General features: G+C 42.1%; 1 protein-coding gene across 1 annotated transcript in view; it reads left to right on the top strand.

Moving 5' to 3' along the window:
• Window positions 1-14,810, top strand: part of LOC149007498 (Molecular chaperone Hsp40/DnaJ family protein) — a 67,631-nt gene extending 52,821 nt beyond the window's left edge. Inside the window, exons 9-11 of the mRNA XM_089164547.1 lie at window positions 12,462-12,553; window positions 12,910-13,006; window positions 13,715-14,810. Of these exons, the coding sequence (XP_089020673.1) occupies window positions 12,462-12,553; window positions 12,910-13,006; window positions 13,715-13,760 (235 nt within the window). The 3' untranslated portion in view covers window positions 13,761-14,810. The remainder of the gene's footprint in view (window positions 1-12,461; window positions 12,554-12,909; window positions 13,007-13,714) is intronic.
• The last annotated feature ends 370 nt before the right edge of the window (window positions 14,811-15,180 follow it).

Genomic DNA, 15,180 nt, shown 5'->3' with positions numbered 1-15,180 from the left:
ATATGGAGCTCTTCTCAAGAAATGCCAAAAGCAAGCAACAGTTGTAGAAGTTATCGAAGCCCGCGAAGAATCCACAAGGGGAATAAAGGAGAAGAAGAATTATGGAGAAAAAGGTCAGAATTCAAACGCTCGGGGAAAGGATGACAAAAAAGGAAGTTGGAAAGAAAGACTCGCCAACGAGGACTTTACACCTCTCAATACAAAAAAGTCAAAAATCCTATTGCAAATTCGAGATAAAGACCTCTTGAAGTGGCCGGGCAAGCTAAGAGCTCGACCTGAAGATAGGAATATGACTAAGTATTGTCGCTTTCACAAGGACTACGGCCACCATACGGATGAGTGTAGAAGTCTCAAGGTTGAGATTGAGAAACTCATCCAAGGAGGTCATCTTGAAAAATATCTTCAAAGGAAGCAACAAGATCGAGAGAAGTCTCCACCAAGAGCAACCAAAAGACCCAGATCCAAGAGTCCCGAGCGTGCAGATAAGCATCCCGAGAAGAAGCCAGATCATCGAGAAGATTCTCCTATTTATATTGTATTAGGAAATCCGACCGAGGAATCCATCAAGAAGGCTAAACAAAAAGCGCGGTTCGTAGGATGGATGCAGTTGCTGAGAAAAAGAAGAAATGACTTATGCCTAGATCCAATAACCTTCACGGATGAAGATCTCAAGGGCATAACTACTCCGCACGATGATGCAATAGTCATCAAAGTGAAATTGGCAAATCGAGAAGTTCATCGAGTCCTTGTGGACACGGGATCTTTAGCCGACTTATTATCATATGAGGCATTCAAGAAATTGAAACTTGAAGATGAGATGATGACTCCATGTAGGACTCATCTATATGGATTTGCCGGATCCTCAGCCATATCCGAGGGGATGATCTAGTTGGATTTAAGAATCAGGGAATCTCCTCGAGACGCCGTTATCCAGTCAACTTTCATGGTGGTTCGGGACCTCTCGGCATATAACGTCTTACTCGGGAGACCAACTCTCAACGCCTTGGGGGCCATGGTTTCTCCAAGGCATATGAAGTTGAAGTTTCCAACAACAGCAAGAGTCGGGGAGTGCTCTTCTAATCAGCGACTCTCAAGACAATGCTATGTGAGTTATCTCAAGAAAGTAAGAAGATCCGAGAGATTGGGCAATATGATGAGCATAGAAGTTCGAGATGATTAAAACGAAGAAGCGATGCAAAGAGCCAAACCAATTGAGAAGCTTGAGCGAATTCAACTTCATCCGGATTTTCCCGAGAGAGGAACTATGATCGGTTCAAAACAACCTATAGACTTCAAGAAGGAGCTGACTGAGTTTCTCCAAAACAATCTTGATGTATTCACGTGGTCGGCCGAAGACATGCCTAGAATTGACTGAAGAATTACACAACATAGTTTGTGGATTAGAGAAGATGCAATTCCAATGATCCAAAGAAGGTGAAAATTTTCGCTCGAGAAACATGCCGCCATCAGGATTTCATTAAGCCGATAGAATGCCCAACTTGGTTGGCGAATGTAGTAATGGTGAAGAAGGCCAACGGCAAATGGAGAATGTGCACGCATTACACAGACTTGATAAGGCGTGCCTTAAGGATTGCTATCCACTCCCCCGGATCGACATGTTAATTGACGCCACAGCGGGACATGAAGTATTGAGCTTCATGGACACTTACTCGGGATACAATCAGATTATGATGAACCCCAAGGATGAGAGGCACACGGCCTTCATGACGGATCGAGAAAGCTACTTCTACAAAGTAATGCCCTTTGGGTTGAACGGGGCAACCTATCAAAGAATGGTAAATAAGGTCTTCAAAGACCAGATTGGAAGGAATATGGAAGTATACGTCGATGATATGCTCATCAAGAGTATAGTCCGAGGAAGTCATTTGGAAGATCTTGAAGAAGTCTTTGATATGTTGAGAACATATCAAATGAGATTAAATCCGGAGAAGTGTGCGTTTGGTGTTTCTTCCGGGAAATTCCTTGGATATATGGTATCTCAAAGGGGAATTGAGGCAAATCCGGAAAAGATCAAAGCCTTGATTGAAATTGAATCACCAAAGACGGTTCGTGATATTCAATGTCTAACCGGAAGAGTAGCCGCATTGAATAGATTCATTTCAAGATCGGGTGAAAAATGTTTGCCCTTCTTCAAGGCTCTCAAGGAGCTCGGGAGGGCAAAGGACACATTATGGACCGACGAATGTCAGCAAGCGTTCGGGAAGTTAAAGGAGAAGCTCGGGTCACCACCTCTCTTAGCCCGACCTTGATCGAGAGAGCAACTATTCACGCACTTAGCCATTTCCTCGGCATCAGTAAGCGCAGTATTAGTAAAGGAAGATGGAACTTCACAAAACCCCATCTATTTCATAAGTCATGTTCTTGTGGATGCCGAGACGCGATATCCGGATGCGGACAAACAAGCTTTAGCTCTTGTAACCGCGTCTCGAAAACTCAGGCCATATTTCCAAGCACATCCGATCGTAGTCTTGACTAACTTCCCGTTGAAGAAGATCCTACAGAAACTAGACTTAGCGGGAAGAATGGTAACGTGGGCTATTGAGTTAAGCAAGTACCAAATTGAGTTTAGAACTCGACCAGTTATTAAAGGCCAAGTATTAGCCGATTTTGTTCTTGAGAGTAACATAACCACTTCGGGAGAACAAGAACAACGTGGTCGGGAAATTTGGATTTTGTATGTGGACGGTTCGAGCAACTCTTCGGGGAGTGGAGCAAGGCTAATGTTAATTAGCCCGGACGGGTTCACAATCCATTACGCTCTAAGATTTAACTTCAGAGCTTCCAACAATGAGGCTGAGTATGAAGCCCTTCTAGCAGGTCTAAGACTTTCCCGAGCCTTAAGAATTCGTGAATTGGAAGTCCGAAGCGATTCTCAATTGATCGTGAATCAAGTTCGTGGTGTTTACGAGGCGAAAGAAACAATAATGGCAAATTACTTGGCCAAGAGTGATGGATGTTGCCATTATTTCGATCAACTCGAAATAAAACAAATCCCAAGAAAGGAAAATGAAGTAGCAAATGAGTTATCGAAGTTAGCCTTATCCAAATATTCAACCTTAGGCTCAGCCGTCTATATTGAGCAATTGTAGATTCCTAGTATTCAAGAGGTTGAGGCGATGGATATTGAGGAAGGACCCAGTTGGATGGATCCAATTATTGCATATTTGAAGAATGACATTCTTCCAGAAGACATCAAGGAAGCTAAGGCAATTAAGAATCAAGCAGTAAAGTTCACCATCCAATAAGAGAAACTTTATAAAAGGTCAGTCACACAACCTCTTCTAAATTGTGTTGGCCCTTCTCGAGCTCAATATGTCTTAGCCGAAGTGCATGAAGGAATATGCGGAGCGCATATGGGGTGTCGGGCATTAGCCCATAAAATAATTCGCCAAGGGCTTTATTGGCCGACTATTCAGAAGGACGCCGTGGATTATGTCAAAAAACGCAAGCAATGTCAACTTCATGCATCTGTTCCGAGAACTCCGGCTGTCCCACTTACATCAGTCTTCAGCCCCATCCCTTTTGCCATGTGGGGGATGGATCTGGTGGGAAAGCTTCCAAGGGCCACCCATAGTAGGGAATATTTGGTTGTCGCAATCAATTATTTCACTAAGTGGGTGGAAGCCGAACCTCTCTCGACCATTACTGAGAAGCAAATGCAGAAGTGTTCTTTGAGGAGAGGATCATTTATAGATTTGGAATTCCAAAGATCCTTGTGACCAATAATGGAAAACAATTTGTCAGAGCAGGTTTCAAGCGTTTTTGTGAAAGATACCATATTGAGCATAGAACATCATCCGTGGCATATCTGCAAAGCAATGGCCAGGTAGAAATAACCAATCGAACGCTCTTGGACGGGATAAAGAAACGTCTGGAGACAAGTCGGGCCAAGTGGGTAGAAGAGCTACCTACCGTCCTTTGGTCATATCGAACCACAGCCCGAACTCCTATGGGGGAAACTCCATTTCGGCTGGCTTACGGCACCGAGGCACTTGTCTCGGTCGAAGTATTAGCAGAGTTGAAGAGGTACAAAGACTTCAACAAAGAAGCAAACAAAAAAGGTTTGAAGAGTAACTTAGATGAAGTACGAAGCATGTCTGAATATTGAAATCAAAGATATCAAAATCGAGTAGCAGGATACTTCAACACTCGGGTGAAGAATAGAAGACATCGCCCGGGTGACTTAGTGCTTCGCAAGGCTGCGGCCTACGACCCAAGAAATCAAGGGAAGCTCTCACCTTCATGGGAAGGGCCGTACGTCATCGAAAAGGAGGCAAAGCCGGGGACCTACAAGCTAAAAAGTTTAGCCACAGGCGAGACGATAGACCAAACTTGGAATTTCATGAACCTTCGAAAATTCTATCAGTAGAATTAGTCAAGATATGTAGCACTGGCCAGCAAGTCAAACAACCATTTGATTTTCAATAAAATCTACGTCTCCATTTTTTATGTCCCTTTTTTCCCATGAAGAAAGCAAGAATACACAAGTACTTCCCCAAAGAAAGAAGAACCCAGGAGAGTTCTTAACTTATAACGAGTTCAAGAACCCGAGAGCGTTCTTAAGATAACGAAGAGCCCAAGAGAGTTCTTGACTTAAAACAAGTTCAAGAACCCGAGAGCGCCCTTCAAAGTAAGAAGAGCTCAGGAGAGTTCTTGACTTATAACAGATTCAAGAACCCAAGAGTGTTCTTTAGATTAGGAAGAGCCTAAGAGAGTTCTTGACTTATAACAAGTTCAAGAACCCTAGAACGCCCTTCAATGAAAACCCAATAAGGTTTTTTCAAAATAAATTCTCTCAAAGGCGTTACACCTTGGGAATTACTCGGGTAGCCACTCGGGAGAAATCTCACAGTCATCTTCAGAAGTGAAGAACCAAGGAAGGTTTTTTCAAAATAGATTCTCTCAAAGGCGTTACACCCGGGGAATTAGTCGTGTAGCCACTCGAGAGAAATCTCACAGTCATCTTCAGAAGTGAAGAACCAAGGAAGGTTTTTTCAAAATAGATTCTCTCAAAGGCGTTACACCCGGGGAATTACTCGGGTAGCCACTCGGGAGAAATCTCACAGTCATCTTTAGAAGCGAAGACCCAAGGAAGGTTTTCAAAGCATAGATTTTCTCAAAGGCATTACGCTCGGGGAATCACTCGAGTAGCCACTCGGGAGAAATCCCAGTTTTCTTTAGACAAGAAAACCAAAGAAGATTTCTTCAGAGGCTAAATTTCTCTAAGGCATTACGCTTGGGGAGTCACTCATGTAGCTACTTGGGAGAAAGAAAAGCATAACGCCTCAGTTATTAGCAGACAATCACAAAGTTGAAAGCTAACCTCATCAAGTTAATCTTCGAAATATTTGGCCACAAGGGCCGAGATTACAAAAACAAGTTGCAGACCGATAGTACAAAAACAAGTTCAAGTTGCAGAAAAACGAAAACAAGATGCAGAAAAATGAAGACAAACTTTCTTTCACATAAGAAACCTAACTCTCGGGAGGGTCTTGCCCTTCGGGAAGCTCCTCTTCGGGAGTATCCCTAACCATGGAAGTCTCCTTTTCAAAGCTATCTCCAGTGCCCTCCTCTTCAACTTCATCAGCATAGAGAAGAGGATTAGGAGGGCTAAATGGTTCCTTGCACTAAATCCCCTCGGGCATAGCTTTCTCAAGCTTCTCATATACCCTCCCGTCTAACATCCCGGATAACTCCTTAGGTTTAGAAATATCCACTCGCTGAAGAACTGCAGTAAAAGCATCATCAAGACCCAGACGATAGGCAGTGACGGAGAGATCAGTCTAAAGTCTCTTGAACTGGGGAGTACCAAAGTAGGAAGTGAGAATCTCCTTTTGGACGAGGTCAGGAACTTCGTCAACACTAACAGGAAGTTTCTCGGCACGCACTTTAGAACAAAGCTGGAGAACGAGGGACTCCATATTCTCTTTCCCGATCGCAAACTCCTTCTCCCTAAGAGCCTCCTCCAGGTCCTTTTTGGCTTGAGAAAGCTCTTCTTCAAGAACTGAGTTTCTTTTTGATATCTCTCTCAGTCTCAGGCTATTTTCTTCATTCTGCTTCTTCGAAGACTCAACTTTCTTCCTCATACTGGAATGCTCAACATTGACTTGATTATGGGCTTTCTCAGCTGCTTGAAGTTGATCAATAAGATGTTCAGAGCGAATTATGCACTCTCCCATGTAATGAGCTCCCCCCGAGAAGTACCTAAAGCAAGTTTGGAATATCAAGTTACAAAATGTACATCAAAAGCTACATAGCCAAATAACGGAAGAAGAAATTACCTATAAGCATTCGCATAAAATTTGTCGTCAGGAAGAGTTCTTAGATGCTGACAATCCGACAGGACCATCCCTTCAAGAAGCCAAGATCAGGCAGCATTGGGGTCCCCAAGAACAGTGTCATCAGAAGTCAGGTTCCATCCGGGAACGAAGACTGGAGAAGCCCTAGCAGACTCCTCAGCAGTGTCCTCGGGAGCCCGAGGCCTCTTTATGGGTTTGCCCGATTGGCTAGAAGGGGACACTTGAGGAACACCGACCTCGGGAGGACCCCCTGCGGGACCAGCAGAAACACTTCTCTTGGAACCTTTCTTCAAGTATCCAGAGGGTTTAGCCGAACCAGGAACACTTAAAGCCTGAACAACAGGATCAGCTTCTTTGGTAGCAGTCTTCTTGGCGGGTTTGCGGGTGAATGCCTCTTTGGTACAACCACTGGCAACAGCCCGAAGAGCGTCAATATCTAATTTGCTGGCCACTACAATGACAAACAAAAAGGATTAGAAGAAACAAAGTAAGAGAATCAAAAGAAAGCTTAAGAACGTCAAAGAATAAGGGGCTCACCCGGAGAGAGACCCCACAACTGCAAGATAGATGGATACTCAGAGGAGTACCCATGAACTGCGGCCGAATCCCCCTCAAATTGGGTGGTCCTCTCTAAAGCCACTCCTTCGGCTGCGGACAACTCAACGGGCTTATTGGGTTCTTCAAGTTCCAGATTTGTTTTCTTCACAAAGGTATTCGGGAAGAACGACGGGAGTGGGGCTTGCAAAAAAGAAGTGATGTCTCCACCCCTTGGTGGATGTCGGCATAGTACCCGGCAGGATTATCTTGCCCGACCAATCAATCACGTCAGTTGCCCGACGGTTAAGAGAAAGCCATTCCCGCTGGGATTGACTCTTAACTTTGAAGAATTGATGAAGAAGAGGAAAAGTTGGCTTAACCCCAACATTGTAGCAAAAGCCAACGAAGCCAGTTACGTTTCTCCAACTATTCGGGATTAAATTAGAAGGAGAAATCTCATAATGCTTGAGTAGATCTTCTATAATCCGCTGCACCGGAAGACGAAGACCTCCCAAGAAGGCATCAAAATAAAGGGAAAATGCCTCTTCAAGGGGCTCTCCAACCCGACTGGACTCAGACGGGAGGAGGAATGAATAATCACTAGGAACTTCACAGAAGTCCTTCAAGCGCTTAAGATGAATTTGCTTGAGATCGCCAGGGTTTCAGGACCCAAAAGCTTTCGGTCATAATCAATATGAGAGGGAGTTTTCGGCTTACTCTTTTCCTCTAGAACCGCCTCCTCCGAAAGCAATTCAGCATGAAGAAGTGGAGGCCAACGGTTCCTAGAATCCGGAGGACGAGAGAGAGGAGGATGAGGTGAAGAGTGCCTCTAACGAACGACTCAAGATTGAGCAGGAAAAGGTTGACTAATCTTATCAACTTCCTGATGATCGGGAGAAGGAATCGAAGAAGGCTCAAAGTTAATCAAGTCAGTTCCTAAGTCAAAACATAAGGGTTCTTGACTAATCGGGTCATCCCTAGCTAAGTTAGCCGCTGCTCTCACAACTTCTTAAGAGTTAGCATAGTTGGGAAGATCTTCTTCGCTAGAATAATGCACATAATGAGTTTGAGAAGAAGCTTCGGGACTCAAAACCTCTATGGTCGGGACCTCCCTAAGGGAAGACGGTCGGGCTATTTTTGTGACCCTAAGAGAAGACGGACGGTTTAATTCTTTGCCTTTTCTTAACTTATCCATGATTGCAGAAATGGTAAAGAAAAAGAAATTGAGAAGAGTTAGAAGAGACTTACTGGTTGAAGAGTTGAAGAGCGAGACGAAGAAAGCAAGAGCTAGCAATGAGGGAGACTTCAGAGACAACATTTGCAAGCAAAAGAGTGAAAATGAGGTTATACCTCTATTTATAGTGAAAGTGAGGAAATGAAGAGGCAAAATCTAACGGTCGAAAATCGATGGCGACGGTTGAGATCAAGAATGCGAAAGGTTGCGATCCAACGGTTGGTGATGAAATGAGGCAACGGTTGAGATTGAAGGCTAAGATCACGATCGGATGGCCAAGAATCAAAGACTTCAACAGTTGGGATTATGTCACCGTTGGCATACCAAGAGTTGCAATAAAGACAAATTAATGCGATGGTTGGAAGTTAAGAATAACAACGTTTAAGAAGACTTTTGAAGAGATGACTTTCGTCATTTAAGACGACTTATACCCAAGAATCTCTGAAGAAAAGATAACCTACAAAGAGATGCGAGAAAAGCATTCCATACGTTCGAGAAACCGATTGCACGGAATGGGGGGCTCTGTTGTGGAGAACATATAGCTCGAGGGGCCCCTCGGGTAGGTGTGTCCCCCTCCCGCAGAAGGTTCAGAAAGCCTCTCGGGAGAGACACACACCCTCACTCGGGAAGGTGTGTCCCCTCCCTCAGGAGGTTCAGAGAGCCCCTCGGGAGGGACACACACCTCTGCTCGAGCAAGTATGTTCCCTTCTTTCGGGAGGTTCAAAGAACTCCCTCGAGAGGAACATACACACCCACTCGGGTAAGAAGACCTTCAATAGTGACATTGAAGATGACCAAGTCAAAAGGGTCAGTTACAGATAACTACTCAACATATCCGTTTCGAGACTTGGGGAGATGGATAAGCGAATAACGGCTCTATTAGGCCCGACAAAGAAGGGAGTGTGCTTCCTTAGATCTCTCGCCCACTCTTCAACAGAATAAGCGAAATACAAGGAGACGCTGCCTCCAGGTATCCTCTATATAAACCTTCATCCCACAAGGAGAAAGGTACGAGATTCACCTTATCATTATTCACTACACCTTGAGAACTCTCTCTAGGTCTTCTTTTGTTGCCTAGACTAACTTGGGCGTCGGAGGCGGCTCCGCGGCCAAAACTTGGCCGGCCCATTTTTGTTTTCTTTGTGAGTGCAGGCATCTCAGCTATTCTTATTCGCTTGGAGAAGCCTCCAAGAAATTATTCAACTCTCCGGCTCTCGAAGAAGTTCTAGACGCAACAAGAGCCAACCAAGAGAGAGCTCAAAAGAGTGGATACAGATGCAACTTGCTTTGATGCTTCCTCCATTTCATCATCAAATTCAAGAACTAATATTTTTTTCAAGCTGCGTTTGATGCAGATCCATCACCTGACAGGCCTTTTTTCTCAGTAAACAACCTAGGGTATTCCCTTGTAATCAGCCTACTTAATGGACCTAAAAAATTGGTACATGAGTACAAAAATCAATGTACTGTACTTTTTTAGTCCTTTTATGTGTTTTAATTGAACCATGGTTCAATTGGGTTCATTAGTTGGTTGAATTTAACTTATCATGTCATTGGCACATGACAAATTAGTAGAATGTAATTGGGATTTTAATTTATTCTTTGTTTCCTAGTTAGTTTAATGGGGTTAAGGATTGCACTAGACCTTTCCTGTTTGTAGGGGTCTAGTTTGGAGTCTTATAAGTAAGGATGTAATAGGACCTATTATAGAAATTGCTGATTGCAAGCTTGGCTGCTGCCGCCTTTGTGACATATATCTCTGGTGTTTAGAATTTAGACAACTGAGGTTTTGTTGTCAAAACTCCAGGTCCCTCGTGATGAAATTCCAAGAGGATCGAGGGTGCTGAGGTGTTCAAAATTTAAACTCCTCTTGCTGACTTGGAATCCATCCTTTCAGGTCTGCCATCATGAGCTGGTGCTCTCAGTAAGGAGATCGAATCCCCATTTGCCTTTCTTTCTCATTTAGTTTTTAATTTTTGCTTCTGGAAACCCCCTTCCGTAGGGATCCAGCTTTAGCCTGTATACATCAATGGAATCCTCCCAAACTCAATAGTGAAGACCCCTGTATCATAACCTGCCTTTGATCCATCTTGCTGCTGTTTTAAAAACCTGCAGCTACCTTCTAGAAGAACATGCCCAAGGTGTGGGATTCATTGAGATCTTGGAAGAACTGATGGTTGACCCCTTTTCAGCCCAAGGCTACACTAGATGTCCGAGACTAAGGTGCCATTGAAGAGGGGCAACCTTTGCAAAAGGCAGCAGCTACAGTAGATGGTCCAATGCAATTCAGGTAATTTTAGCTGGTTTGTCAAGACTCAAGCCCACCACCAATTGTCCTCCTTTTCAACTGATCTTGAAATTTGTGGGTTCCAGTTCAACCCTAAGTTTGAAACCACTACACTAGAGCAGTGAAGAAGCATACTTGCAATACATAAATTATGCATGATTTACTAAATGGGTTTCTCAGTAAGTACTTGCTTTTTCCCCTAGCATGTATGTAGGTTTGGACTGCTTGAGCCCAGAGTAAGGAATTGGAAACCCAATAAATTTCATGGTAGTAATTTGAATATGCAGAGAAAAAAGTAGTGCCCTTAGAGTTGGTCATTATTTGAACAAGGAAAATATGGAGGCAGTCGTCTGGACAGAAGCAGGAAAAGAGAGAGTAAAACAGTACTCTTTGAAATGGAGTTCTTATATAAAGCAGTGTAGAACCAAAAATTTTAATCAGCAGGTCTGTGAAAACATAAGCTAATGGGGCAGCGGGTAAGTTTTAACAAAAACCCAAAGTATTGGTGGAACCAATTAAGCAATGCAGAGAGCATAGGGTTGCCAGAAGATGATCACAAGAAGCTATAGGGGAAAAAACAGAGCATCTGCAGGTCTATTTGGAGAGGTGGCAGTCTCTAACCAGGCCATCCAAATGCTTCAGGACTTGGCTCAAGTCCTCAGCTCACAAAGTGACAAAGGTACAGCAACATCAACTCATTGGAAGCATGCAATCAGAAGGTACCTTGGACTGCAAAAGCAGGGAAGATAAATTCAAAAGTCACTACTGTAGGGTGTTCAAACATCATAAAGTACTCAAAAATCTCTACTGTAGGGTGTTCAGACATCATAAAGTTCTGTGTTCTCAATAGGGCTTGAATGCTTGATAGAGAAACAGGCGCTATTGCATGATTTGGAGTGCAAATCAACTACGAACCAGATAGCACATAAACCATCATGATGAGGAATATAGATCCTACTAAACATGCATTGATTAAACAAAAAGTCACCTAGGAAACATGAGGGCAGGGATCATGGGCACCATTAGTAATTCTTTTAGGACCGCAAAAAAATAGAGGCTATCAAGTCCTAATCGTGCAGTCAATGACAAGAAACAGCAAACAAGATCAATCATAGATGGAATCATGTCATGGTTTGTTAGGTTTAAACAGGGAGAGGAAAATTAATGTTATGATCATTAGGGTGGGATATAATACTCATAGACAGCAACTGTTATACTGTAGTGTTCGTGTTCATTGCTCTGTGGCATGAACAGTAACGAATGTACTGTAGCAGCCAGAGACAGGAATAATAAAAAAAAATTAATAAAGGGGACAAGAGGAGATAGAACTTACCTTAGCAGCTGCAGAAAATAGAGAAGAAGAGGAAGAAGAAATCACCCAAGAGGGAGAAGGGGAATCTATTAGAGGAGATCAAAAAGTTGAAAAAGTTGAGCCTTTTTTCCTAATTCAGTTCATTCTATTCAATACTCAATCCATCGATTACAAAAATATAATTAATCAAACTAAAGTAAGAAAATGATTATACTAGCACTCTTTAACAGTCTTAAACTAACTGAAGACTATTCTTTCTTACCTACCTAAGTGTATGATCTCCTTAGTAATTGTCAAAATCCTAGATATCTACTTGAATATAGTCCAAACTTGGACCTGTTCTCAATTTGGGTTCCCAAGCAGGTTTGGGTAGTTCCATAGCTGTGCTGCATTAGTAAAGTTGCATATATTTGCCTCTCCCAGACCCTGCAGCAGTGGGAGCCTTGTGCTCTGCATTTGCTCCACATCAACCACACTGAATCTCCAATTTTTTGCCAGCAATGATTTGATTTTGTGCTTCAATCATTTGTCTTCAGTAAAGTTTCATATATTTGCCTCTCCCTAACCTTGCAGTAGGGGGAGCCTTGTGCTCTGTATTTGCTCCACATCAAGCACGCTGAATCTCCAATTTTCCACCAGCAGTGATTTGATTTTGTGTTTCAATAATTTGTCTTCACTAATTTATTTGTCAAGGCTGATGAGAATGATTATACATAATTTAAGGTTCCTAAGTTGTCTAAAACATATCCAATTCTTGATTTGTTTTTGCAGTGCAAAGGAGCGTGAATTGCTTGAAGAACTTTCTTCCCTAAATGATAGGATGAGTAGCCGTCAACGAACTCGCCCTAAAACTAAGCCACCAAGTAAGTTTTATTTTTGTTGTTGTTGGTCATCGGGAAGGAAAGGGAGGAGGTTTGGTGTTTATGGTAGGTGAAGGGCGTAAATTGAATTAATATCACCTCGATCGTGTTATTGAAGAGGCTACTTCTGCAAAGGACGGATAGTCTGAATTAATGTCTTTTGCCTATGGGATTTGAGCTGCTGCTTAGTTTTGTATACCTAAAGACATGGCAATTTGCTTGGCTGAGGGCCCCCAACCCACAACACCTCCCAGAAAAAGAACAAATTTGTCTGCTTTGACGAATTTACCATGATTTAAGGCTTCAATATGATGCTGAAGTTATTGGTTTCTACTGAAAGATGCACATTATTTTTTCAGCTAAAAGCTCGGAAAGTCAGACCGTTACAGATTCAGAGAAAACTGAAGAACTTGGAGCTTCAACTGATTTCTGGCAAAACCTAAGAAACGTTGCTGGGTAATCTATTTATTTTTACTTACCTCCATTTGGTAATTACTTAACTGATAATTTATATGTTAATTAGGAAAGCATAAAGCAAGTAGTGCATCATTAGCCACATTTCTTATCTGTGAATTTTGTTGCCCAGACTCCACAATTGGTTTAGTTCAACCTCTTAGATTCTTGCTGCATGGTGACACAAAATTAAGATTATTCACTTGCTTAGTGGTTTCTCTCTTTTGCTAATAAGATCCTCTTATTAGTTAGTATACTTTCACTTTCAGGTATCCATTTTCTTGCATCTATTTGATGCAATATTCACTAATCTATCTCCACTATGTGATTGTAAGTTTGTAACAACTGTTTCTATCTTTTTAATGCACTAATGATCTTGAGATGCACCTAGAGAGTACATCAGTCATACCTCTGAGAAGGGACATGGTCAGGCAGTCAGAGTGGATGTATTTTTCTGAGTTTCTCAACTTGTTGGTAGATTCCATTATAGTCAAGTGAAAAAATTAAAAAAAATTGTAGAATATATGCGCACCTGTATTTCTGATTATAGCATATTTCTGATAGTCATTCCCTTTGCCGAGTAAGGCTTTGGGGAAGAGAAAAGAAAAGTTGATATGAACGAGCAACTAAACCATGCAGTATTTGGATTTATGTAGACACTGCTACATTAGCTTACCGCTTATGGGATATCTATGATTATGGAACTTACAGGTCTCTTGCGAATGGAGCTCTGAAATGGCTGAAAGATAACTTCTAATCTTGAAGACTCTGAAGTTCAAATTCTTTTCTGCACGTTATGTTCGATGGGGGCCAAATTGTTTTCCTCAGTAAGTGACCACAAAATTGAAGCGGCAGTTTTATTGTCTTGATGCATTTTTTTCCTTGTTGATTTCGTATCGAAGAAGTCAACCAGCATTTGAGTAGAAATTCTTTCATTATAGTTCTTATGTAAATCTTCGAAAACTTTTTATACATATTGTACTGGCACAGATGTATTCGATCCATTGTATGAGCTCACTAGGATATACGGCTATGCATAATAGAGAAGTCAAAAAATCTGTATTGGGTCTGTATGACTTCCAGCCACCTCTCTCTCTCTCTCTCTCTCTCTCTCTCTCTCTCTCTCTCTACCGTGTGGGAACCATGTGCATTGAAATTGAGCATCTCACTATAGTTTTCTGACATTCTGGTGATGCTGAACCTGTTTGATCCCTGAAGATTTGTAGTCCTTCCATTCCGATAACATATGTTAATGATTATTTTGTATCAAGTAGAGTAACAGTTAGCACATTATCTTAAAAGGGTACTCATGCCAGCCCCACCAGGTTGGGTGGGTTTGTTTTTTCGTCAGTCGCATGTGTAGCAAGTTAGAAGGCCTGCGCCGTTGCAGCTGGATTTTGGAAAAATAATTGTTTGTAATTTTGAAACCTGTTCGGTCCATGAGCCGTCTTAACTGAGACACAAATGCTTAAAGTAGGAATCAGTTTAATTGCATCATATATACTGGGATCGGTTCATATGTAAACGTTAGATTATATACACACCCCTTGTTTTTGCAAACAAATATGTTTACAGCCTTGAAAATTATTCTATTACACACATTCCTGTATATTTAACACCACTAGTTTTACAAGTTTTCAATATAATAAAGCACATTGATCCTTCCCCGGATCCTAATATAAATTTAAAAAAATATTAAAACACAAAAATCAGTCAATTTCACGCAGCAATGCTTGTGCTGAGTTACTTGATTAACAGCACAAACACAAACATTACGCCTTACGGTGAAGGATCGACTCAAACACAGATTACCGTGTGAAGGGATGTCTGATTTTTTTGCCGAAATTCGTCTCGGAACTCCGCTTGTCCTCTTTGTGCTGAAGAGTTTGTGGTCGATGCCCTCTTTTACTGGTCTTTTGCAGCGACTATTGGGCAGCTTCTCGTCTCAGATTAAGTTTTACAGATTTCTTTAGTTTAGATTTCAAAGAGTGGCTGGGTTATTTGTTTAGTAGGTTCAACTGTTCCTAATAAATCAGACTTTGCTATTATATGGCCCTCTATGTTGTGGCAGGTTTGGAAGTCTCGAACTAGAGCCATCTTTTACCATATAGACCCCAACCAACCTGTACAATGAATTTCCATATTGAGTTTACATCCTCTCCACTCAACCTGTCCAT

This window comes from Hakea prostrata, chromosome 8, assembly GCF_041222555.1.
Source record: "Hakea prostrata isolate BN-2017 chromosome 8, UWA_Hpros_2, whole genome shotgun sequence".
Taxonomy (NCBI): Eukaryota; Viridiplantae; Streptophyta; class Magnoliopsida; order Proteales; family Proteaceae; genus Hakea; species Hakea prostrata.
The sequence above is the reverse complement of the archived record's forward strand: the minus strand, read 5'-3'. Positions and strand labels throughout refer to the sequence as shown.